Source organism: Condylura cristata, unplaced genomic scaffold (assembly GCF_000260355.1).
Source record: "Condylura cristata isolate star-nosed mole 26May11 unplaced genomic scaffold, ConCri1.0 scaffold00008, whole genome shotgun sequence".
In the NCBI taxonomy this organism is placed as follows: domain Eukaryota; kingdom Metazoa; phylum Chordata; class Mammalia; order Eulipotyphla; family Talpidae; genus Condylura; species Condylura cristata.
Window position 1 is genome coordinate 1,772,097 of NW_004567109.1, and position 26,390 is coordinate 1,798,486.

General features: G+C 47.0%; 1 protein-coding gene across 1 annotated transcript in view; it reads right to left on the bottom strand.

Annotated features, from left to right (window-relative positions):
* The window catches only part of RERE (arginine-glutamic acid dipeptide (RE) repeats), a 193,365-nt gene that overhangs the window by 110,289 nt on the left and 56,686 nt on the right, over positions 1-26,390 (bottom strand). The window contains exons 4-6 of the mRNA XM_004679306.2: positions 17,848-17,953; positions 16,568-16,664; positions 6,312-6,416 (exon numbers count right to left, since the gene is read on the bottom strand). Coding sequence (XP_004679363.1) covers positions 6,312-6,416; positions 16,568-16,664; positions 17,848-17,953 — 308 coding nt within the window. The remainder of the gene's footprint in view (positions 1-6,311; positions 6,417-16,567; positions 16,665-17,847; positions 17,954-26,390) is intronic.

Here is a 26,390-nt window from a genome sequence, read left to right on the forward strand (position 1 = left end):
ACCACAGCCAGAAGAAAATTAACTCGGATATGAAACACTGTGATGAGATGATGGAAATTAAAAGCATAACCTTTGGAGTCAAAAAAACCTCCAGGGCTCTTGTTTACTGCTGTGTGTGGTAGGCGGTCAGCTAAAGTATCCGTCTGCTCATTTGGAAGTAAAGAAAAAGCCTGCCCTCCTGAGCTCTGCTAAGAATGAAATGAATCTGGTGCCTCCTTGGCGGCACAGGGGTTAAGCCTCAGCACTATCAATGGGCAGGGAGTGACTTCAATCCCCAGCCAGGGAGTGACCCACAGGCTGCAGCAGACTCTGTCTCCCTGCTGCTCCCCTCAGCAGTGTATGTCAGTAGATCCGCCTGTTCTGCTCCCCACTCTGTCACTGGGGAATCCTCTCACCATTCACAACTCTGGCCTGCACCCAGTTTTTATACACACCAGTGACTAAAATAAATCTTTAAAATAAAAAAAGAACAAAATAACTGGGTAAGTGCTCGTCCCAAGGCAGCACCCACTTTGAACAGATGATGTCACGTGACGCCACTCAACGAAGTATCAATGCTGCCTCTACCAGAAACACAGCTTGAGGGTCAAGATGCCTTGCGAGTGAGTCGCTAGTGACTGGCAGTAAAGCGGAAGATAATGAGGATAACATAAAACAGCTTCCCATTGTTACAGAATTATAAATAAGGACAAAGAAAAAAAAGAAACGGGCCAGAGCCCTCTAGTCCTTGGTTAGTGCTGCAGATTTGGGCACAAACCCCTGGATACATACAGAAATGTGAAACACAGGGTCCGAGTGCACCCTAGTTCATTCTGCTGGCGCAGTGTGCACACTCACGCACACGCCAGCTGTTTACTCCCGCACTTGAGACAGTGACACAACCAACACCAGGTCTCAGCTTGTAAATACAGTTCTCCAAACTCCAGGAAAACATCACACCTCAAAATGAACGATGGGAACGATGATAAGCCACTGAACAAAGGAGGTAGCCATTAATCCATCGATCCAGTAAGAAGTCTGATGAAGATATTATCTACCTAGTCTCAAAAGAACCTCTGCTAATGAGCATGCAAAAAAAAAAAAAGGGGGGGGGGAGGGACCTTTGGTCATCACAAGCCTGGCTGGCAGGCGCCAGATCCTGCCAGGCCGCGAGAAGACTGCTGGCGACAGGACTCAGAGACTGCGGCCTGGGGCGGAGAGGCCACGCAACCCCGAGCCTTCCCTGCCCGGCCGGCTCCAACCACAGGACTGCAGGAGCGCGGTGCCCGGCCGCAGCCTACAACCAGCCACCCGTGATCTTCAAAGGCACCAAGGCCACGGGGAAGGAAAGACCGAGGAATGGTCAGACTGAAGGAAATCTGATGAAATGCCCATCTGGGTCCTTTGCCATAAATATCGTTATCAGGAAAACTGGCAGGACTTGAGTCAGGTCTAAGAATTCCAAGGCAGTGGCACGTCACCGTGGGCTCCCCGATCTGGCGCAGCGCCAGCGTGGAAAGGCATCCCCAGGTGCGGGCACCACGCGGGAGGTTCGGTTAAAACAAGGCCAACTGCTGTCTTTGCAGCTGTTCTTAGGGTTCAGCATTTCAGAACAGAATGGAAACTGGAATCTGCCAGGCAGGAGAGAAGGCTGAGTCCTTGCAAGTCGCTCAGTTTGTGGTCGCTGTGGAGCGCTCAACACAACAGCGTGACCCTAAAGCTCCCACCTCCGCTCTCTCCACCCCTCTCCACCAGCAGGAGGGCGCAGGCCTCAGGGGCCCACACACAGCCTCGTCTTCACTGTTCCTAAGCACACTTTAAGGACTAAATACCTCAATATTTAGCAAGGAGGGTCGAAGGGGCTGCTCTCTGGGAAAATTCATGCTTCACGATTTTAAGATAAAGGCATCAACTCCCAACTGGGCACCGTCAAACCTGCTATTCAACAAGAAACTCGATTCGCCCTTATTTCCTTCCCGGCTAACTCACTGGTTTGAGCCAGAAAAGGACGGAGAATTTTTTCAGGCACATACATACCGAGAAAGGGTCAAACGTACTAAAAAAGGCCGCCCACCAGATGGATCTGCTGACGAGAGGAGGGATGGGAAGCTTGGGAACGAATGTTATAAAACTCAGTAAAATGTACATGGTATTACTTGTTTTCAAAAAATAGAAATTTATTTCTCTCTCCTTTTATTTTTCCTCCACTTTTGGTTCTCAGCTCTTTCAGTGAAATATTCTGACTGTAGGAACGTGCTGCTAACTTTAACGCCACTTACGTTCACTACAGCGGCTGGGTGGGCACCATCATGGGCAGTGACAGCCTCGCAATCAGTGTCCCAGCTCCTGTGTGACAGTAACTCTGCACTCTGCTGTACCATCCGCAGACTCTGCCCTCCAGGTGCCGGCACAAGCATAAGGCAGAAGTGACATCTGGGGACTCCAGGGCTTGCTTTCCAGTTTAACATGGTACAGGGCTCATCTTTGTGTTCTGCTTTGTTTTACTGTTTCCATGTCGTCTTCAATGCAACAAAACCTGTTCAACACAAGCTCCCTAAGGGTGGCTCTGTCACCCCCAACTCTCTGGAAGGAGAACCTGGGCCCAGAAGCTTGACTCGTGGGCACAAAGCCGGTGACAGCACAACAGCAGCACCCAGACTGCCCGGGTTCCGTCCCAGGAGGGCAGAGCGCCCAGGCTGCCGCCCTGGAGGGAAGAACTGAGCCGTCACATTAACGGCACCAGAGCGACAGTCAAGGGACCTGCTCCTCCTCCCCAAGGGCAGACCCAGCCACCGCGGCTGCCCCAGGACACTGCTCTCTGTCCTGTGCGAACGCCTGCCCTTGTGTAGCAAGACCTCTGCCTTCACTGACTTTCTGACAAGATTCTGGGTCAGATTCTGCAAGCAACAAGAGCACATAATGACAAAGCGAGGGTGCCAGCTGCAGAAGGTTTTGGATGACTCTGTTCATACAGCAGAAGTGAACATGCCCTGAGTGCTGAAGTGGCACAACAAACTGCAAAATCCAAGTCCAGTTACCTATGGGGTCAAAGTTGAGGCTGACATTCAGGCCCAGTCTCTCATCTGCCAGCCCCTGGTGGCAGGTCCCCTATCTGAAACACCTGTCCCCAAATCTCTTTGCCCCATTAGGTTTTGTTCTGCAAAAGTGGTATAGCAAGGATGGCGACTCACAATTCCTTATCTAAAATCCTTGGGCCAAAGGTGTCTCAGAATTCAGAGCCTCTTGGATGGAGGTCAGTCTTGAAGCATGTGCCAGCAGGGTGTATGTCCCAATGATGTCTGAGCAATACTGTAGTCCATTCCACCGTGTTAGCACTTCTGCAGAAAACTGCACATTCACACACAGGGAGCTAAAGGAAGGCTGTAAACAGAGCCATGTCAGATCTGCCTACCAACTGAGTTTCCACCAAAGTTAGCGTAACTTTTGCTTTAACTATGAGCTTTTAGATTTCAAAGCAGAAGAAATGATGAATCTGTACTACTATAAATACTTTACTGGTGGTAATGACTGGAGCTGTGGGCAACAAAGTGAGTAAGATACACATTATAATTAAAAATGTCAAAGTCAACTCTGCGACATTTACCAGAATCCATCATCTCCAAATGCTAAAGGCAAAGTGAGAGCGGGGAAAGACCACAGAAGAGCCCACTTCCCACTCTCACGAATGTGCTCCATAAAGTGACAGCCTCGGCACCAAATGGTTCTGGACAACCGGGCTGCCGACAGGACACAGCACACAGAAATATGAAGTGACCAGGTTAGGGTGAGGGAGAATCAAAAGGAGGCTGAGGTTTAAAAAGAATGTTCGCACTTCGTGTGAGCAAACTTTCAGTGCTGGTTAGTATGCTCGCTAAATTATGACAATTACATAAATCAACTGCTGATACCATCCGAATCTTGGCTGAGATCTAAGTCTATCTTAGACCTTCAGTTTCCCATGCTCACTTGGAATAAAGCGCTTACAAGATAGCAGGGCGGGGCAGGCAGCCAGCACACGGGTCTGGGGGGGGGGGGCAGACCCACGCCCACCAAGGTGGGAGCAGCCGGCCTTCCCCAGGAGGCCTCGGCAGACAGCTGGCTGAAGGCGCCGGGTCAGTGCCCCGGAGCAGGAAGTCCGCGCAGCACCCAGCCTGCTGCCCACCGCGAAGCGAAGGTAGAGGCAGCGCCTGCTGGACACACACGCACAGACGAGGCCTTCTCTCTCCATCACCTCGCAGCCCTGAGCACGCCGCACACAGGCCCGAGGCTCAGAGGTGCAACTAGGCGCTGGGAAACCTGGGGCAAGGTCAGCAGGAAAGTGCTGCGATGCCCCAGGGTCTCCACGTCTAACGGTGGGCAAAGCGAGCCTGCCACAAACTCTTCGTCCAGTGCCTCGCCGACACTCGCCACCCACCGAGGTGGCTGGACGGAGAACACAAGCATGGGAATGAGCGGGGTCAGCGGAGAGAAGAAAGCTGAGCCGGCACTGGCGGCGCAGGGCACCTGCGAGTGCAGCTTTTCCAGGGGAGACAAGTGACTCCTTCGCCAAATAACCCACGCGGCCAGTGCAGTGGGAGTGGCTGCACCCGCGAGGCGCCAGCAGCACCTGCGCTCGGCCGCACCGTACTTGCAGGGCTGCACACCTACAGGCGCCCTCAGCAAAGGCAGGTATCCAGACAAAACCAGGAAAAGGTAAATTTGGCCTTTTTATGACCTGGGTAGTAGAACATTTAAAACACAAAGCCAGGTGGTCAGCTCAGCAGGACTGCTGCTTTGAGCAATGTGACAGCCCTTTATCAAACAATTACACAAATAAGGTGTCTTGGAAATAACAGACTCCGAAGCACCTAGACACACATTCAAGTTTAAATGTTCTGGGGAGCAGGAAGACATGAGAAGGCAGTCAATAAGTTCAGAAGAAAAACATTTCCAAAAACAAGACGCTTTTGAATTATTGCTAATGACCAGCTTCTTTCTAGTGGAAGAGAGCATACCTTGGGAAAAGAAAATAAAAGCTTAATTTCATTGTTTTCTAAAGAGAAAAAAAGTACTCTGAGAAGCAAGCAAGCCAGCCTCGTGACGTGATGCTACCATCCCGACAGCTGTTACGAGTGTTTCAGAGACACCGATATACTCGCCCCAACAGAGCTTTAGGTTCGTGTAACCTCCACGAAGAAAATGCTGTCATCCACCAACCCTAGGCTGGCCATCTAAACGACATTCTAATGTCACACCAGTTTCTCAGCACCTTGCAGAATAGTTTCACTCACACGGTCATCTCGCAATTACATGTATAAAGCAGTAACTTTCATGCGGCAAACAGCTTTTCTTTCTGAATTCTGTTAGTGGTAGATCATTTGCCAGGAGACCAGCGCACAGATTACTAGATCACCATCTATCATTCCTTTTTTCATCATTAATAAAAGCTATTTTATCATTCAGAATGATAAAATATGATTAACTGATACAGGATAAACATGAGTCAGCAGAACTCAAAGAGAACTTTTTCCCTGTGGCAAGTTAAACTAAGGCCTGTTAGAAACAAACAAAAAAATCTTTCTGTTAAATGAACTATCTTGACTCCAGCTTGCTTTTCACTTCGGCAGTAGTTCTGGTAAAGACCTGAGCAGACAGTTGAGAACTGGACACGTCCACCTCATAGTAGTGGGCTTACTAGGAGCACATTACTGAATGAATGAAACAAATGACTGACCAAAAGCTTCCACCAACATCCTAGTCTCTTTAATCTGTAAGATGCCTGACAGGCTGTACATTCAGGTAATAAACCACCAATTCATAAATTCCAAACACAAAGTAACTAAAGGTATATCTTTATCTTGCCTTCTTTAAATGCAACTTTTCCTTCACAAAAAAAGAAGCATTAAGTTGCTGCATCTACCAAAATAATGTAAACACACCTATATATACCTATCTATAGCAACGATGATGTCTTCAAAGAGGTTTAGTATGTGGGTTTAAAGTCTCATTAGTAGGGACCCTCCCTGGTGGCCCAGCAGGTTAAAGCACAGCACTAAGAAGCTAAAGCCACTTCCTCATGAATTCGATCCCCACCTGCCCAGAAGAGATGCACATGGCCTGCAGACCTCCCCTGATCCGCCCACAGCTCCCCTCAGCAGATCCTCGATGATCTGGCTGTTCTGCTCCCCACTCTGTCTCTGGTGAAGCCTCTCACCGCTCCTGCACCTCTGGCCTGTACCCCAGTTCTGTATGCACAAATAAATAAATCTTAAAAAAAAAAAAATCTCATTAGTAAATGCCCAGATCAGAATAGCTGAAAGTGCTCACTGAGTGGGCCCACATGACTCACTTACCTTGTCTCGGGATTATAGCCTAAAATGTAGAAAAACGAATCCACTCGAGCTTTAAATTCTCTAGCAGCAAATATGTCAGAAAAATGGGAGATGTTACACTTCCCTCTGAAAATAAACAAACACAGAAGAATATATTAGTAATACTCTCAATTGCTGTGCAAACCCCAACACCCCTGGAGAGGCATGGCAGGGGAACTCCAACTGCCTCTAAGAACCCGCAGGCCCAGCCACAGAGCCTCCCTCCTACTCAGAAAGTGGGGACTTGAGCAAAGGAGACAATGTCCAAAACTGTGGGTTTTGTTTCAGGACACCTTCACCTATAACAGTAACATAACTGCTTTGATCTGAGCATTTCAGTCACAAAGCAAAACTTATTACACCACAAAAATGAAATGAAGCGAGACCTATGATTAAAAAGATGCTACACTACTAGAAATAATGGGGTTTTTCTTCAGCTACATTGTGAGAGGTATTTTTCTTCTCTTTTTATGTGCAAGAAATAGAATGACCTGCAAATACAGACCTAGAAAAAGATACACACACTTCCCAAGTTCCCAGGAAACAGTGAAGAAAACCTTTCCCACGGTTCCCAGTACTGTTTAAGGTGCAGGAAGCTTTCCAGCTCATCTACCAGAAGTCACACCTCAGTGTAGTTGAGAATGCTGCAAACATACTACAGGTCTCCTTAAGCAGTGCTGCCTTGTGCTTAAAATACCTATGTCAGAACCATTATACCATCCTCATCCCCATTTTTCCAGGGTTTCCAAGGAGGCAGGGTGATTTAGTAACTCCAATTCCATGCGTGATCACAGAGTGAAACTTTTTTTACCCAGGAAAACTAATGGAACTTTAAGGCTCTCTGGAGCTGGAGGGTCAAAAACTGCATACTGGACACTCCAGCCTAACCACACAGGCCAACTCGTGGCCGTGGTGTCAGGGAAACAACACAGCTGGGCTGTCGACATGGGGCTGGGCATTCTTCCTAGCAAAGATGGAAAAGCCATGCCCTTTTCCACCAGGATTCGAGTAGCTGTGACGGAAGCCTCAGTAATAGAAGCTAAGGAGGGCTCAGTCACCACCTCCAGACTTAGTTTAAATGTAGCTGGTGCTGTTAAAATCCCTTTGGGAAGTACTGCTCAGAAGATAATGCACAGACACTGAGCACTTAAAATGGGTCTCATACAAACTGCAAAGAATAGAATTTTTATTTTTTACTTAATCCTAATTAATGCAAATTTAAATAGCCACATGTGGCTACCATATGGAACAGCACAGATTTAAATATCATTTCCATCATGGCAAAATGTTCCACTGGAAGTACTCACTTAGAGGTAGAGATGCAATTAAAGGAAATTAAGGATGAGGTATGAACTTTGCAGGTCCCTATCAGCCTATCCCCTGATTATTTAACTGTAGGTAAAATGAGCTTCTAGACCTAAGAAGCAGATAAGATGACTTTTACAGGTGAACGAAGCACTGATTCCACAGCCAACTACTCATCTTGGTGGTGATTTAGTATCTGAAGCCAAGAAAAAGATAAACTCCTTATCAGTTAGATAGGGAGAAGAATACCTATTATGCCTATCTCATAAAAATAAAGCTCCAATGAAAATCTCGTATGTTAGTCAGTAGTATATAAAATGAGTTTTTTCCGGGGGCCTTCTGGTGGTGCAGGGGTTAAAACAGCGCTATCAATCTGTCCTGAATTCAGTCCCCAGCCAGGGAGTGACCCACAGGGCACGCAGACCTCTCCTGTCTCCCCGCTGCTCCCCTCAGCAGTGGGTTTTGGTAGATCCATCTCTTCTGCTCCCCATTCTGTCTCTGGTGAGCCCCCTCACCCCCACCACGCACCCATGGCCTGCACCCCAGTTCTTACATGCATAAATAAGTAAATCTTTAAAAAAGAAAATGTTATTTCCATCATGGTTAAATATTAAAGGAGTCTTTGTTACTTTAAAATTAAAGGTTTAATTGGGTATTAATTAAAGGTATAGAAACCCTACCAACTTACCATTCCAAACACAGCCACTAGAAATCAGTCATGTTTAAAATGGGGTTTTTAGTAATTTCAGCACTATTGACAGTTTGGGCTGCATACGCTCTGTTGGCGGGGCTGTCCTGCACCTGGTGCCTGCCTCACCTGCACAGCACTGCCCCCACACACAACTGATGAAAATGCCACGACACCAATGTTCCCTGGCAAGACAATGGAAGTGGCGTGGGGAGAACCAGGCCTGTGCCCCCTGGCACGTGCAACTTCAGAGAGATTCACCCAGGGATACAGGGAGCATGGACAGCTGTTCTCATTTGTACCCCGTAATGAGAGGGAAACAAAAATTTTTAAACAGCCAGCAGCATCATGCTTATCGTCTATTGTAAGTGATCCCACTAGTGACAAGTACAAGCCTTCTTCTGAAATTCCCTTTCAGTGTCTAGCCTGTCTCCCCGGCTTCGCAGCGGACGCTCTGGGCCCTGGCAGGCTTCCGTGTGGCCTTGTGTGTGCATGAGCACTTCCTCCCGAGTTCCTGTCCTCCCTACTCTGGCAATGCTCTAGATAGGCCCATGTACCTGGGGCCTACTGGTGGGCTCTGAGTCACTGTTTGAATTTAATATTTAATTTGATTATATTGTTTCATTTATATTGATATGCTTGGTGCAACTCAATTTCCTACTAGTTTTGTTTCAAATACACACCATATGTCCTCATATACAGAACTGAGGCCTGCCATTTTAAGAAACTAATTTCCATTTGTATATTCCCTCTGAACAGGGACTTAATAGGTAAATTTTAAATTTCCAGAAGAAAAGGCTTTTTTTGTCTTTGTTTTTGTTTGTAAACTGTGGTCTTACTGCATTTCAATCAGCTATTTTTGTTACTATCTGAGGATAAATTTTTGAAAGCTGATTTTTGAGAATATACCAAGGTACAGAAGAAGGACATGTATTCTTTATTATTAAGGCACAGAGTTCAATATCTATCTATAAGATTAAATGCTTAGGAATAAATGTAGTAAGAAAGGGAAAAACTGTATGAAGAAAATCTTTGAGCACTCCCAAAAGACTCAAAAGTGAACGGAAACAAATGAGAACTGCCCCTGCCCTTGGACAGGGCACCAGCGTCACCCAGCACAGTAGACTCTGCGAACACCACGTGGCTGCGTTCGGTGCCGACAGCGACTGGCAGCCCTTTGGCAGAGCAAAGCACGTTAATACTAAGATTCACATGAAAACCACTGAAAGGGCAGGAAAGCAGACACTGAAACATACATAATTAAGAGTGATGTGGGCATAATTAGATCACAGCAAACGCAAACGCAAGTCCAGACCACCCTCTGGAAAACAAGGTGAGACAAGGGCAGATCTCAGCTGCCACCTGGAAGGACGGGCCCTTCAACAATGATGCCAAGGTCGCCCAGCAAGTCCTCGTCAGTAAAAGGCTTTCTAAGTGGGATTCAGAGCCACAGGATAAAAGAGACTGATTTAACTTGATATTAGTGAGCTTTAGCATTAATTCAACTGACAATAGTTGCAGGAAAATATTTGTAACATACACAATAAGCATCTAAAAACCTTTCAGAGTTAGAGCCAAAATGCCAAAAGCCCAACAGAAAAGACTCAACTACACAATTCACAAAAAGGAGACAAAGATACCCTTGAAACATTTGAAGAAGCACTCAAACTCATTCATTGTTTGCAAAATAAAATGAAACACTAAGATAGCATTTCCCACATAATGGACTGCAAGCTTTTAAAAAACCAGGCAGCACATTCTGTTGGTAAAACAGAAAACCTTACACTGCCAGAGGGAATGCAAATGCTTCTGGAGGGACATCCACATAACCCTTGTAAGCCAACAAACTCCCATACAAAGCCATCCTGGACACATCCAACAATAAAGGAACGCTGGTGTGTGAGAACAGTTACGGGGCCATTTTTCATAAAGACAGCCAAGGCCCAATCTCAGAGCTCGTGGGCACAAGCAGCTGAATGGAGCAAGGCACCCCACAGCAGAGCACTGGCACCCCCAGCGTGGAATACCTGCAGCTGTAGAAGAGACAGAGAAGAGCTCTGTGGACTGATAGGGCGTGATTTCCAAACACATGCTAAGTGAGAAAAGCAAAGCAAAAGTAAAATTTGCAGTATGCGGCCCTCCTTGGTGGCACAGGGGGTTAAAGCACAGCATTGAGAATCTAAAGCCACTTCTGCATGAGTTCAATTCCCGCCTGCCCCAGAGGTGACCACAGGGTGCAGCAGACCTCTCCTGACCTGCCTGCTGCTCCCCTCAGCAGTGCCCTTCATCCATCTCTGCCTGTTCTGCTCCCCACTCTGTCTCTGGTGAAGCCTCTCACCGCTCCTGAGCCTCAGGCCTGTACCCCAGTTCTGTAGGCACAAATAAATAAATCTTAAAAAAAATTTTTTTGCAGTATGCTACCCATCATATTAAGAAAGAAGAGATTAGAAGAAAAGAAACATATATTGGCTCATTCGTGAAAAGAAATTCGAGAAGGATAATCTCAGCGAGGGGAAGAAGCGGGGAACAGGGCCCTCCCTGTGGCACAACAGGTAAAAGCACAGCACTGTGGAACTACTGCAGCCGCTGAAGCACTGAGTTCGATCCCCAGCCAGGGAGTAACCCCCAGAGTGCAGTAGACTCCTCCTGACCAGCCCACTGCTCCCCTCAGCAGTGCAGTTCAATAGATCTGCCTGTTCTGCTCCCCGCTGCCTCTCACCCCTGCAGCACCTCTGGCCTGTATCCCCGTTCTGTGTGCATACATAATTTTCTCTAAAAAGAAAAAAGCGGGACAAGAACCCGGCAGCAGTCCTGCTCCCCAAGCCCCAGGGTAAATGGCCCCAGCCAACGAGGAGGAACAGGTCAGTCTAACTATAGTATAAACAAACAACCACACTTGAGTAGGGACGAAAGAGCAGAGCTAACCCAAGCAACTCTAGAAAACAGTGTCTTACAGAAGACAAAGAGAACATTTAGTGACTGTTTCATACAGGAATATAGATTACAAAATCTGAAACTAAGTTACATGTATTCTTTTTTTTTTTTTAAGATTGACTTATTTATGCATACAGAACTGGGGTACAGGCCAGAGGTGCAGGAGCAGTGAGAGGATTCACTAGAGACAGAGTGGGGAGCAAAACGGCAGATCTACTGAAATCCACTGTTGAGGGGAGCAGCAGGGAGCACCCTGTGGGTCATCCCTGGCCAGGCAGCAAACTCAAGCTGAAGCGGTTGTGGCCGGCCTTGTATGCTGTGGTTTAACCGGCTGCGCCACCAGAGAGGGCCCAGTTACATGTATTCCTGAACAGAATAAAGTAATTATAAAGGGATTCCAAGCAATAAAAGGAACTATATTTACTACTGAACAAAGAAATTACAAATAAAGGGGGGGAGGGATAAAGTAAATGTGTCGCCGTGGACTGGCAGTCAAAGCACCCGGACAAGAGACAGACAGGGCCTGAGAGACTCCGCGCTGCCCGCTGAGGAGCCAGCGGCAAGGCCCAAACAGTAACCAGTGCTGGCTGGAGAACACTTAAGCCCAGACTAGCGCAGGACGATGTAACAGGGACACTGAGCACCTTCTGGAGCCAGAAAGTCAATGTGCTCCAAAGAGTGGAGGCTTGCTGAAAGCACACGGCTAACCTGGAGTCACTCCTGTTGCCCAAAGCTGAAACAAGGTGAGCAACTTAGGAAATAATGCTAATACTAAATTATAACTAATGATACATATGCCTGAGTTTATCTGATATAAATACCAATTAAGAAGATCATCGGGGAACAGAGAGCGCTCTTTCCTGGGAGGGAGCTTCAGTTAGTGAGCACAGGAGAGCACTAGGAAGCCACCTTGGCAAGCACCACAGTAGCTGCAGAAGAGACCCACTGGGGGTGCTAAACGTGGCTGTGAAAGCGTGGCGGAGAGGCACAATCTGCAGTATCTGCCCACGAGAGGTGGCAGGCGGTGGCACGGCCAGCACGCCAGCGCCGAGAGCTTGGGCAGGTGCGCACAGGACGCCTCGCTCCTGATTCCTGCCCAAAACGCATCACTTCAGTCTTGTGACAACACTGTGTCTACCCCAACTGGGGACCATATGGCAAAATAACTGAGCAGTGCCCTTTAAAAAGTTTCACAGTCATGAAGACAAAGACTGAGGAAGTCTCCAGGACTGCAGGAGACTACGACGACAGCTAGACACTTCGTGGCACCCGAGTGGTGTCCTGCACAAAGCAGGGCTTTAGCTGCTATGGGCTGCGTGTTTGTGTCTCTCTCCCTAATTAGTAACCTACTCCCTAGTGTGCTGGCAGGGGGCACTGAGGGACTAGAGGTAAAGGCTGAGAGTGGAGACTCTGTGTGGGACCACTGCCCTTTTTGAAAGACTCAGAGCAAGTTCTCCTCAGACACAAGGAAAAGCCAACTGTCGGCAAAATGCAAGAGGATTCTCAGCAGAACTCAGAGCCACAGCCCAGGTCTCCTGCTGCCAGTCCCTGCCAGCTACGCTGCCACCCTGGTCACATGCTCACAACCCACTCACAAAGCAGTCTCTGGACCGTCTCTGACCATCAACAAACATTATCCTTAAGGAGAAAAAAAAAGAACACAGCACACAGCCAACAAAATGCCAGCTGTGGTTTTTATTTCATTAATAGAATGTCCCTGGCTCATTTTGTCTGAGTAGGTTTAGCTACCTAGAGCATCTGAACATGGTTCTGTGAGCTACACTCTTCTCCCCATACCTGTATACTCTGAGTACAGAACCAGCCACCAGTACCACAAAGAAAGAAAAGAAATGGAGGCTAAGTAGCTGCCCCATGAGTGATGCAATCCAGAATGACATCATCACATTTCTTTTTCAGTTCACAGTTCTTTCATATTTAATGTGAAACAGAGTGTGTAAGATAACAAAAGCACTATGGTGTGCCGTTCTCAGGCCACACCCTCACGCCTGTGACAAAGGCCGTGAGGCACAATGCAGAGAAAGAGGAACCCTCGAAATGACGGCCTTTCACGTCCGTCTCCCCGCTCAGCAGAAGCACCAGGCTGCTGAGCGGGAGACGCTGCCCAGACACCACCTCAGCTCATCGTGTTGGATGGAAACCAGACTCTGTCTGTTCAGTCTATTCACTTAACCATGTGACTCTGGTGAGTCTTTCAAAAGAATGGCTCTAACAAACTTGACCATGGCCATAAACTACATGGCAGAGCCAGAAATCAAACTGAGCGTCACATTTCAATCTGGTGGTCTCTGGTTATTGCCATGCCTATCAGAAGCATTTAGGCACAAGGGGAACCCAAAGGTACCCAAGATACAGCTTTCCTGTGGTTAGGGAAGCATGTGATGAAGAAAGGAAACAATTGCAGAAACTCAGCACCCTGCCTGCCATATGAAGTGGCTGGGGGGAAGGGAAGTGGGGGAGGGAAGGCATAGGGCACTGGCCTTACCCGATCCCCATGGCACGGGGGGCGTGGCCTCTCCTGGCAGAGAAGGAGGCTCTCTGCTTACTCACAAGTCGGCACAGAGAAGACTGTTTCCTTTAAACTCATGAAGGCTGACAAAGTCCTCTCCTCCTGGAGAACCCAAGCCCAGCACAGGCCTGACAGAACATCCCTCTACCGGTCTGCTCCAGGGAAGGGACCACCAAGGACCTCTCAGCTCCTGGGAGCCCCCAGGAATGCAGACAACTGAACACTTTGTCGGAGAAGAATGATGCTAAGCACAATCAGGCTCTCTTTTTTCGTCCTTCCTGTCTTTTTCCTTACATTTCCTTACATTCATTTGATCCTTTCATGTGCCCATGGACTATTCTATTTGTATCTTTTTCAATGGAATTTGTTTTTGGCAGACCTGCTTTTATCTATGTGGAAAGTAAAACCTTTTCTATGGGTAGATGCTGAAAAGCTTAATCTACTCCCACCTAGTATTTTAAGATTACAGTAACCCTGCTCCAGTGATAATAAAGGTAATAAAGAGTTTCAAAAGAGACTCCTGGGGGCACCGCCGCTCCATGCTGCTGCCCTCAGAGATGCCTGCACAGCAAGGAGGCTGCCACTGAAACGCAGGAGAGACTACATGCAACAGTAAGCCTCGGACAGGTGCGCTCCAGAGGCAGGATATGTCAGCATGGCCACAGGATTCACTTGGCAGCCACTAGGACGGATCCCACCAGAGTGAATGACCACCAGCAGCTGGTATCTTTAGGAAAACAAATCACAATTGTCAAGTCACACACAAGAGATACTCTACTTAACGCCAACAAAATCAAATTTAAAATGACAGCCTTGTAAATCCACTCTATGGCTAATTCAAAAAAAAAAATACACAGGGGAAAAAAACTAATTAATAAGAGTTCTAGTAACATAAACAATGAAAAAAAGATAAGAAATTGCCACTTCATCACTCCAGCCCTCAGCTGACAGTGAGGGGGTAGTGATGCGTGTGAGTGTGCGTGTGTATAAAATTAAACATTTCCAGAAAATTCCTGATTGTAAACTTAGTAAGTTCACCTGGGTCTAGCTAGAACTAGCTGGGACAACTGGTTCTTCTGAAACTGCTGAAATAGTGTAAAATGATTTTACAGATCTGAATGGCCTCTGATAAACACTTAAGCATATTCATTTTAAGACGTTATATCAAACCATACTGTACAACAGGATTAAAACATCTCACATATTAACTTGTTTCTAATTCTATTCTAAATCGCGTAGTATCACTTACCCTAAAGGAACAATGAACACGACTGAAAGAAGAGGAAGGCAACCACAGGGCGAGAGAAGTAACCCAGGGTCAGTGCTTGTCTTAACTCACAATTTCTGGTCCCGCTCAGCCTCCCATTAACTTGCTTTGTTTAGCACTTACGGTTAAGTAGGAAATTCACTATCACAATGACATAAAACGCCCATGGGAGTTTTGGGAAAAGTTTATGAAACACTACAGGAATTCTCTTGAATTTACCTAAAGTCCTGTAAGAAGCCAACTTCTCCCCGCCTCTCTAAAGTGGAGGTTGGCAAACTCAAGTTCACAAAGCAATCTGGTCTCCACTTCTTTTTATATACTCTGAGAACTAAGAATTTTTTTAATGGCAAAAAGAAATCAAAAGAGCTTCTGACATGTGGAAATTAAATAAAGTTTACAGTTTAGAATTCACTAAGTTTTACTGGATCACAGCTACTTCACTGAGTCATATGCTGTCTCTGGTCAAGACGAGTTTGTTAAACTGAGCTGAGCGGTTTAAAAGGCTCAATATGAAAGATTATCAAACCCAAAGAACTTGTCCACAACTGTCCTATATGTCAAAGTTGCTATGTATTTGCCTTGAAATAATAACCTTTACCAAACGTAGCTTTGCACAGGAGACTTCAGATGGTTTTACTGAATACCACCAGAGTGATATAATAAAGAATACTTTATCTTCTTGTGGTTAATCTAAAAGATAGTAAACCCCTAAGGACTTTTTAAAAACCATATTCTTTAACAAAGAAAGTAGTTCTTTCAAACATTTCTCTTCCTGTGGGTAAAGAATAATAAAAGTATTACCTGTCTAACTTGCTCAACCACTTGAGAAGCCAAGAGTCTTCCAGTCACATACAAAACATACCCGAACACACAGGAAATTTCTCTTCTTGAGACAGACAGAAAATACCGGAGGGTGAAAGCAGGCACAAGTGGTCATTCTGGGCATAGTTAACCCAAACAACAATAGTAGTAGTAGTAGCCAAATGTTAAAGTATAAAGTCAGTATAAAGTCTTCAAACTATTCTCCCCTGCTCCTAAATCTTTTACAGTAAAAAAAAAAAAAAAAAACTGCCCACAGATAATAAGAAAATTGAAAGAATACATCACTGAAAATTCACACAAACTTCCCTAGACTCTCAACTATAAGTTTACATGCTGTCAATATATTTTGGCAGCAGCTTTAACTTTTCTAGTGGCAGTGAGTGAACCTTTGGAAGTAAACTGCAGATCACTGTAACACATGATCCTGCAATAGCAGCGTATTAACTTTCAAGGAAATAAAAGACACAAAACTATAGAGAGGTTTTTAAAAAATTGTAATAGAAAAAGGTTTCTTTTTCCCTACACACAGGTCAGTGAAGATACGGGCAACCTCTGAAATCCCAGTAACCCACAAATTTAACAGTGGTATACTGACTTCCTGTGGCTAGTGATGCTCATCAAAGCCATCGAGACGGAGCAGACTCTCCCCTTGCACCCCGTGTGAGGCCTCACAGCACAGAAGCCTCTGCTCTCACCTAAGGGCAGCTGCATGATAGGTGTCCACGTAATCAGAGATGAAGAGTTCTCGGTTCTTGATAACTGGGTCTGTTATGACAAGTTCTCTTCCAGAGTCTGTTAAAAAAAAATTCATGAATGAAGAGGACATTTTCAAATTCAGCTTCCAAAAACAAATGAAGATTTTGCAAACATTTTCTTTTAGGCTCACCACCCACTAAGGAAAGCTCAGTAAGTGCTCAGGACGCCAACTGACGGAGAAGAGGACGGAACGGCGAGCAGGGCACAAGGGCGCGGCTGCTGCCGGGCAAGCTCTGCACCTGCCCGCTTGGCTTTCGGGGAGAAACAGTCCCGGCGAAGGAGCACTGTTCACTCTCGTGACCAGCAGAACTACTTTTAATGAAGCACCACTTCTGGGGACATTTTTATAAGTTTTAATGAAGAAAAAAAGTAATAAGGTGAAAAAAAGAAGTTTGAAGTTTTAGTGACTGAGAAACCTGGCCCAGGAGCGCCTGCGCCGCCCAGACCCCGCTGCCCGCTGCCCGCTGCCCTGCTGCACTCGCGGCTCCGGCCCTGCCAGCCACGGAACTCTGCGCCGGCACGCGGGAGCGGGCGGTGACCCGCTGGGTTTGTATGATTAATGAGAAACAAACGGGGACCACCTTGCCCGGGCCTACCACCGCTCAAAGATCAGTGGCAACAGCTTACTGCACCTCTGCACAAATATCCGTCCACTCCAGACACTTGTCTCGTGTCAGTAAAGTGACTGGGTAGAAATAACAGTGAAAGACGGAGAGAAAAAATAAAAGATGTACTGAACTTCCTCCCTACTGTTCTGAAAGCCAAGACTCAAACTTAATTCCCAAACATTCTGGGAAGCTTTGCTTTGAGAAACTGAAGTTTACAGCCCTGAATACAGAGAAGTGTGAGAACAGATTACTGAAGAGGAAAAAAGAAACTATAAGCTACAGAATTTAAAGTTATTGTTTTGTTCATCATTGGGTGGGGAAAAGGAATTTTAAAAGGGCAACCTCTGTGATTTGCAAAGAAGAATGCTATCTCTACACCAAAGTTATGAGTAAGACACTGCTAGTACTTGCTCAAGATTTTTGGTGTTTCTTAAAGCAGAAATAATAAAAGACCTCAGCAACAGAAAACACAGCATTCCCATAATGTCTTTAATTAGAAAAAAGTGTATGGAAGAAATTTCACAGTGGTCACCTCTATTAATGAATGTTTTGAGTGAGAACTTCCCCTTGAGCTGGGGAAGTGTCCGAACTAACCGGGAGGCCATATTTACCATTTTCATTGTGTCGATCCTGAACCAAATGCTGGTACACAGAATCTGGAACTTCAGACTGGCGGTAGTACCATTTGACGTTCATGAGAAGATGGTCCCTCTTACTCTGAAAAGGAAAATCTAAGAGCATTAGGAACAGGACTGCGGTGCCCACAGGCGCACACCACACCCATGACCAAAGTCCCTGGCAAGGCGGGCAGGCAGCGAGGGGCACGCGGGCACCACCAGGGCTACAGCACCAGCGCTGATTGCGAGGGGAAATTTCTTGTTGTCTTAACCCCAGCCACAGCACCCCTCATTGCTCTGTGTCCCAAAGTGCTGGTTTCAGGAGACCACACTCAAATTATGAATCTCCCCATTTGATGAACTTACTTACTCAACAGTAGGTTTTATTCCACATTAACTATACAGGGAAAATGAATACATCCTCTCACTTAATCTTAAGATGATTTTGGTAAATATCACAGACTGTGTTTAGCACACTGTCAACGCCACTACGGATGATAAATCCCGAAGGCCTGAGCCAGGAGCGGGCGCGGCCACGCCTCTTCAGGCTCCGCCCACGCCCCAGGCCCCATCCTCCCCTTCGAGTCACTACTTGCAGTCACAGCAAACTGGGGGGTGCTGAAGGTACCATGAGCAGGGACCCTGCTGTACTTATCTTCAAATGTCCAGCTATCAGAACATCTTACACATAAATATTTACGAAGAAGAGTCCTAAGAGATTCTGCCCCATCAATGAGAGGCAAGCAACTGCACTGTTCCTAGAGTCAACTTTGTTCGTCCAAAAACTGAAGGGTGAAGTGGCTGCCCTGCCCCTCATTGGTAGGGACATCTCCACCGCGGACCACCAAGGCTTCTGGGTCGCAGAGAAGACTTCTCCAGGTCAGGCGAGGGCCGTCATGTCCTTCCCCCAAGCTGAATGTAACTATCACTCCTCTCAGTGGCTCTGCTTTACACAGGCCAACAAGTCAGAAATGAAAAAGTTAAAATTCAAGAAAAGTTATTTGCTTACAAAGGCAACAGCTAAATACGACAGTACGTGGAGCAGCCTGCACGCATGCAGATGCTCTTGGTGCAAATGGAACGTGTGCTCATTGTCACGAAAAGGCCTCAAAAGCCCTTTGATCAAAATACCTGAGCCAATAAAGAATGAGAAAGAAATCAACCGCCAACAGTCTCTAGCTGCCTCAAGTGCTGAAGAAGTGCTATCCCACAGCAAGTACCAGAAACACGAAGCTGTGTGCTTTGCAATCAGCTGTGTCAAACAGGCCTCCCAAACTGGGGCATCGTTGTTACTGTTTTCAATAAAAGAGTTTGCATACGGAGAAAAATACTACGTAACTAGTACTTCAGAGCTCTTACCCATTCGCACTTTTATATTCCACACTGTGAAATCGGTGTGCTAAATACAAAGAATGACTATTATACATGGCATTTAGGGAAGGGAGGAATTAATTCCAGCAGGGGGTCATGGAGGAAGGAACATCTGACCTGAGGGGAAAAATGAAGAGAATCTACAGACTCTCTCAGGGTAGAGGAGGCAACCTGCGAGAGACAGACACAGAAAGCACGGGGCGCGTCCAGCTGCGCACGGTCCAGGCACATGTCACACAGCAAAACACTGGGTCTGGCCAGCAGCACCTTGAGTCTGGCAGCAGTTGGCCTACAGCAGACTTCCCTCTGTCCAGCTGGGGCGAATGAGACCTCGTATAGCCACTGCGGACCAGGCCCTCAGGGGTGGGGAACTGGCGTGGGGCATCGCAAAGCAGCAGAGGCCTCAGCCTTCTTCTGAGCAGGGGATGAAGTGCAAGACCAAGCCAGAAGCACTGCTATGGAAGGGCCCAGCTGGCCGCACAGGGTATCTCAGCCTCATCTCTAACGACAGCTGGCCCAGCATGTCCGGCTGGGGCCAGCGCAGAGCACCGACGACGTCAGCAGCACAGCTGGTCTCTGAGGGCTACGGACGCGCCAGAGGACCACAGCAAACCAAGATGTCTCCAATGAGGATGAAATCCACCCCAAATGAAGACCAACAATCTAAGCTCCCTCTTCAAGCGCAGCTAACGCAGAGTGGTAAGAATAAATCTGGTTCACACACCGCAGTACAGGCACATGGCCTACCAGAGAGAAGACACCACAGTTCACCATGGTTCAAATTCCAACTCCACCCTGTCCCAGCTACAGGACTCCAGGCATGTTTCTAGGAGTCTGAGTTTCCCCTTTGCTAACAAGTGGCAATAATGAGCCTAACCAAAAAGACTACTGAAAGAATAAAAGACAGGAATCATCTAGAACTGAGTAGGTGCTCAAAAAGCACTGTTTTCTGTTAGTGGGAAACTATACACCAGTAACTCAGATTAAGCTGAGAAGCTGCTGAGAATTATAGGCATTATTCCTTCACCAAAGTATGATACTTAGACGTGATAACGATCGCTAGTTACTGTGCTCATGGAAGCTCCCTGTTCAGGGTAATGAATTACTTAACACTACTCGCAGGAATCCACATCTCCCACAGCCCCAGCAACAGGGCCAAAAAATCTATACTCTGCAAGCCAGCTAGGATGTCTGAACAGTTACTGGCAACTGTACAATGTCCTTTCAGAATCACGCCAGTAATTCTGGGGAGTTTCTAAGGAATAATAAGGATTTTATCCTCTGAATCAGCACAATTAACGAAAAGAAGCGTGTACACGCGCAAAACACACACACACGCACAGTCACACTCCGGTGTATCTTCGTCTGTGAAGTGTGACATCTAACATTAGCCTTACAGACCTAGGCGAAAACCTACCGGCTTCAGATGCAGTATGCCCAACTACCAGGGAGTGGCAGCACTGTGCTTAAAAAACATGATTCCACGAACGGAAGTAAGCAAAAATCATGAACAAATTTCAGTAGTGGTTACAGGCCCACTCTTCCTAAGCAGGTCTGGAACTTACGGATCAAGCATCTATAAAGGAAGGCAATGTGTTGTTTCAGGGGCACAAAACTGAACCAGGAAATCCAGGAATCTAGCGTTATCTCAGAGCTGGCAGTGACCTGGGTGGAGTCACCGAGACAGCGATGAGTTAAGGAGTAAACAAGATGACTTCTATGCTCTCTTTTACCTTCTGTGCTCATGTCTGAAGTTTTCCCCACTAAATCCAAGTAGATAAAACAGGGATGGGGAAAGTTCCCCATCTGTCTCTGGCAACACAACTGCCCCGAGGAGGCTGCCGGCTGACCTCCCCGCCTATGGAGTCTCAGACACTACAACAGCTTCAGGGGGTGACAGCTAGGCACTGGCAACAGCAAAGGGGCCCAAGAGCACCCTCCTGACAGCTAAAAGTACCTGTGCTGCTGCAGTGCGGAGGCATGGAAACCTTCACCTTCTTCCTACTGCTCACTCTTCAAAGACCCTTACTCAAAGTCACAGAGAACTAAAAGCATAAAGGAACTTAGGTGGTGATGAGTTTCAGCCCAAACTACCTGGGTTGGAATTCTGACCTTGAAACTTACCTAACTGTAGGTCTCTGGGCAAATGCTTTGCCCAGTGTGTCAGTTCTCAGTGAGAGGACAAAGCAATCGTGTCTCCTACCTAGTCAGGCTGTGGGAATGAGAGTGAAGGGGAGTAGAAGGGAGCAACTGTCAGTAAATGTTGGTTATTATCAACAACTGTACAGGCTAAAAGTCAAGATGTAAGAGGCTGCTTACAGGTTTCTGCTTTGCTCGAAACCTTATAAGTAATGGTCATATAAAATACATTATATAGCAGTTAGGGGGAAGTGGTTTCACTTTTGCAATAATTTGAGAAGCATGTTGAATATTTCTAATTCATTATTAGCTGACAATATGATTGTAAGATCACACAATGGTCACTGAGGACGGCACATTTTGAACAGAATGTTACCTGAAGGGGGGAGCAGAGAGGAGCATACAATGAGGAGCCAGCCTAGGGATACGGTAAGTCCTCACTTAGTATTGTCAGTGGGCTTTTGGAAGCTGTAATTTTTAGCAAAATAATTTAAAACCAATTCTATCACAGGCTCATTGATTTAACAATAGTAGTTCCTTTGGTGGCTACAAATACACCACTAAAATTCTAAAACTAAAGACCCCAAATATTTCTAATACCCAGCAACCATTTGTATCCATCCACCCCCCCCATCCATCCATTCTCCAAGTTACTTCTTCCCGGCCAGGGAGTCAGGTGGCCAGAGCCCACACCAGCAGCTCGTGGTGCAGCGTGGACGCCAGGCCTGAGAGCATGCCCCCCTCACCAGGCATAGTTCACTGCCCACGCCAACAGGACAAATGAGGCGTGCCCGTCAGCCCAACAGGCAGTGTCCACATTGGGAGGGGACACGCACAAACCAGGCAGATAGGCGACTCCTGGCAGATCGCAGTGCTGGAGGGCTCCATCGACTTTACTCCCACCAACCTTCTAAGGAAATGGCCAATGAATATACTGAAGGACGTACAGTATTCCTGAAGCCAGAAACGAACCCACTGGAAAGCAAATAATCTCCCATCATTTTATTTTGAAAGACAGGTTGGCTGCTTGGGTGTGGTGTGAGACACACCAGCCTGAAGAGAAGAAACACGCTGAACAGGAGTGTGTGGGATATCCAGAGGGGCAGCTGTGCGCAAGGGGGACGGGCTGATCTGAGCCAAATGGTGGGCTGTTCCCATCCCTGGCCTGACCTGGATTCCTTTTGAAATTAGGGGTGTATGTAAATGTAAGGAAAGGAGAAAACTCACTTCTTCATGGGTTTCAATAAAAGACAAACCAACCTAATGGTGGTGTAAGGGAGCAACATATGAAGATTTCTAGAGTTTTCTATGTAAAGCAATGGGCAGGTTTTTAATATATTAAAAGTCGCAAGTAAAACATTCAGAGTAAAGTAACAAGGCACCGGCGGATGGCTCCTTTTGCCAACAGCACACAACTCAACTATCCGTGGGGAAAACCCAAGACCGAGAATTATTATTTCTCACCCTAGAGATCTTTCATGCTTGCTAACATGGCACCTCATTTATTTAAGAGTCCAATCTGAGCCTTTCACAAGACCAGTCTTAATATCCTCTGGAAAAAAGGCCCCACCACCACCACCACCACCACCACCACCAGGCAGCAAGCACTTAAAGCGAGGGCGGGGGGAGGGGGGGAGGAGGAAGGGGGGCGCGCGTAGGCCACCAGCAGGACAAGTGCCAGGACTTTCTGCGGTGCAAAGGAGGCCGCTGAAGCAAAACAGGGACAAAGCTAAAAGTTCACCTGTTACAAAGAAGACTTTCTGACCTACCAACTGCCTCCCAGTTGTTATCAGATACCATCGTCCTCCAAACAGGCCACTTGCTTGCTGTTCCTTCCACTGTACCAGGTATGGCCGTGGGGCCCAAGCCAAAGACAACCTTCACAGGCTGCAAAGATGAACTATCATCAAAGGAACAACTTTGCAAAGTCAGAACAATCTGCTAGAAATAACGGGAACTTCCTTCAAATATTTAACTGCTCTGTTCTCAGGAGTTCCTAATTCAAAACAGAAGATCTAGAGTGAAGGCACACCAACAGCCATGCAGGCTTTTCTAGAAATGTGCGAAGTAGAAATATCTACCATCCTCATTCTATATAGCTTAACAAGATACGCCTGCACAAACTCTGAACAGGTAGTTAGTTGACTAAGCTGGGATGGGGTGGGGTTCCCAGAAACACAAGCTGGGGGACAGGTCTTAGTGGCTTCAAGCACTCCTAACTCTGAGCATGGGGAGCAGGAAGATGGCTCTATTTCACGCGCCGGAGAATCCCAGCTGGAGGTAAGCTGTCTGTAGCCACAGATCAGCCTTCCTCAACTTCATGGAGAAACACAGAGGCTCACTAAGACCAATCAAAACAAAAGCACATGGGGCAGATCTTGCAGTATTGCAGGTAGCGGCTTTCACAGAGACACTAAGGATGTGGTGTTCTACACTGCTGTGTCTGAAACAGCTTTAAGGCCATCGCAGTTCAAAAGGCCACGAAGAGCAAGCGGAGGATGTGGCGGCACCAGCTTGCCAGCCAGCGCCACCCGCCAGCGCAGAGTGCCGACCGGGGTACCAGTAAGTCGGGGGCCAAAACTTCAGGGCCACCTCCTCGAAAGAGAAGAAAGGGATTTCATTATCTTCTACCAAAAAGGAAAGAAAAAAAAGCTGTCTCTGTCCCCCTAAACAGCTGAGCCAGTCATTAGGCACTCTAATCCTTCTGCTTGAGAGGGCCTTAAGGGTAAGTAAACCCCTGTGCTTGTCCTCCAGCAAAACCAGGAGCCACACCTGTTTCCTCCGGGAAAGCCCTTCTTCACCTTCCTCAGGCACACACAAGCACCTCAGTCGGCCTGAAAGGCACAGAAGCCTGGGGAGTCAGCCTGCTTGCCGCTGTCCAGCAGCCTACAGAGAGAACCAGGGCCAGCACAGTGGCCTCCTGACCCTACTCACCAGAGAGCAAGCTAACTGGGAATCCGTCTTAGGACGCAGTGGTTCATTTTACTTGTCAACCTAACTGCTTGCAGAGGCCCATTCCAGGTTGGTAAAGCATCACTCCTAGGTGTGTCCATAAAGCTGTTCTGAGTAGAGACCAGAACATGACTGCAGCAACGCAGCAGAGAAATGTGCCCTCTCTGCGTGGGCAGTGCCAATCTGGGGGGTGCCTTCCCTCTCTCAGGCTGGATGCCCAACCTCTTCCTGCCCTCAGACACTGGAGCTCCTACTCCTCGGGCCTTTGGATTCCAGGACTTATACCAGCAGCATCCCAATCGCAGCCCTGTTCTCGGGCTTTTGGCCTTCAAGTGGGAGTTACACATCAGCTGCCCAGATAGGAAGCTTTCAGACCAACTGAAGTACAGCTACCGCCGCCTTCCTGGCTCTGCAGCGCAGGCAGCATGCGGCACTCTTTAAGACGATTCCCAGAGCAGCTAGGCCTCCTCCCTCCTTTCCCGCTCCAGGAAACACATCCGGGTGCTCACACCCCACTGTTCTGTTCTCTCACCCACAAGAGGCTGGCTGTGCCCTGGCATTCCCAAATGGACACAACGCCAACACCGCAATCCACTCCAAATGAACATAATGAATTCTTTCTTTAAAGACACACAGATGAAAGCAGCACAAAAATAAACCGAGCCAGCTGGATTAAAATACTTTCTAACATTAAGCATGAGAATCAAGATTACAAATTCATTTCCAAATCCATGGCATTCAATCCCAAAGACTGCTTTCAAGATACATCAGCATCTGATTCTCCATAGAGGATTTCAATCACCTGTATCAAGGAACTCAAACAGGGAAAGAAGTAGTAAAACTATCACCATTTGTCTATAATATACACAGAGAACTCTAGTTTTTCACAGAAAAACTAATTAAAATAATAAACCAGCTTAGTAAGGATACAGAATCAAAACACAAAATTCAGTAGCCTTCCTATGTGCAAACAACCAATCTGAAGAAGAAATCAAGAAAACCATCCATTTACAATTGAAACAAAAAAAGCAAACACCTGGGAATAAACCTAAGAAAGGAGGTGAGAGACCATACAGAGAAAATTATAAAACATTGTTAAAAAGAAATAGAAGTCCCTCCCTGGTGGCACAGCGGGTTAGATGGAGCACAGCACTACAAGGCTGGTAGTGACCACTTCAGTGTGAATTCGATCCCCGCCCCAGAGGTGACCCACCAGGTGTGGCAGACCTCTCCTGCTAGCTCGCTTCTCCCCTCGGCAGTCGGCCTGTTCTACTCCCCACTCTGTCTCCGGTACAACCTCTCACGTCCCTGCATCTCTGGCCTGTACCCCAGCTCTGTATGTTTAAATAAATAAAATCTTTTTTAAAAAATGAAAGAAATAGAAGAAGACACAAAGAAATAGAAAGACAGCCTCTGCTCGTGGATTGGGAGAATTAGCATTATCAAAATGGCCATCTTATTGAAAGCAATTTACAGATTCAGCATAATCCCTATAAAAATCTCAATGACATTCTTCAAAGAAATAGAACAAATATTGATGAAATTCATAACAGAAAATCTGAAATAGTCCAACGGGAATAGAGGTATCATACTCCCAGACTTCAAGCTGGGCCGCAGCGCAGTGCTGGTGAGGGGCACGGCAAGGAGCTGCAGACACCCAGGCCAAGGGAATCAGATCACAGATAGGCCATGCACGGTACTGCTTGGTGACGCTGCTGCTTTAATCACCCTGGGAGAGTCGCACGCCTCTGTCTGTAACATACGGCCGGAGAGGGCTCTCCCTGGTGGCGCAGCAGGTTAAAGCACCACATTATGAAGCTCTCTGAAGTTCGATGTCCCTGCCAGGGAGTGACCCACGTGGCGTGGCAGACCTCTCCTGACCCGCCACTGCTCCCCTCAGCAGTACATTTCAGTCCATCTGCCTGTTCTGCTCCCCACTCTGTCTCTGGCGAGTCCTCTCACCCACCACACCTCTGGCCTGTACCTCAGCACTGTAAGCATAAATAAAAATAAATCTTAAAAAAAAAAAAAAAAACAGCTGTACATTTCAGTCCATCTGCCTGTTCTGCTCCCCA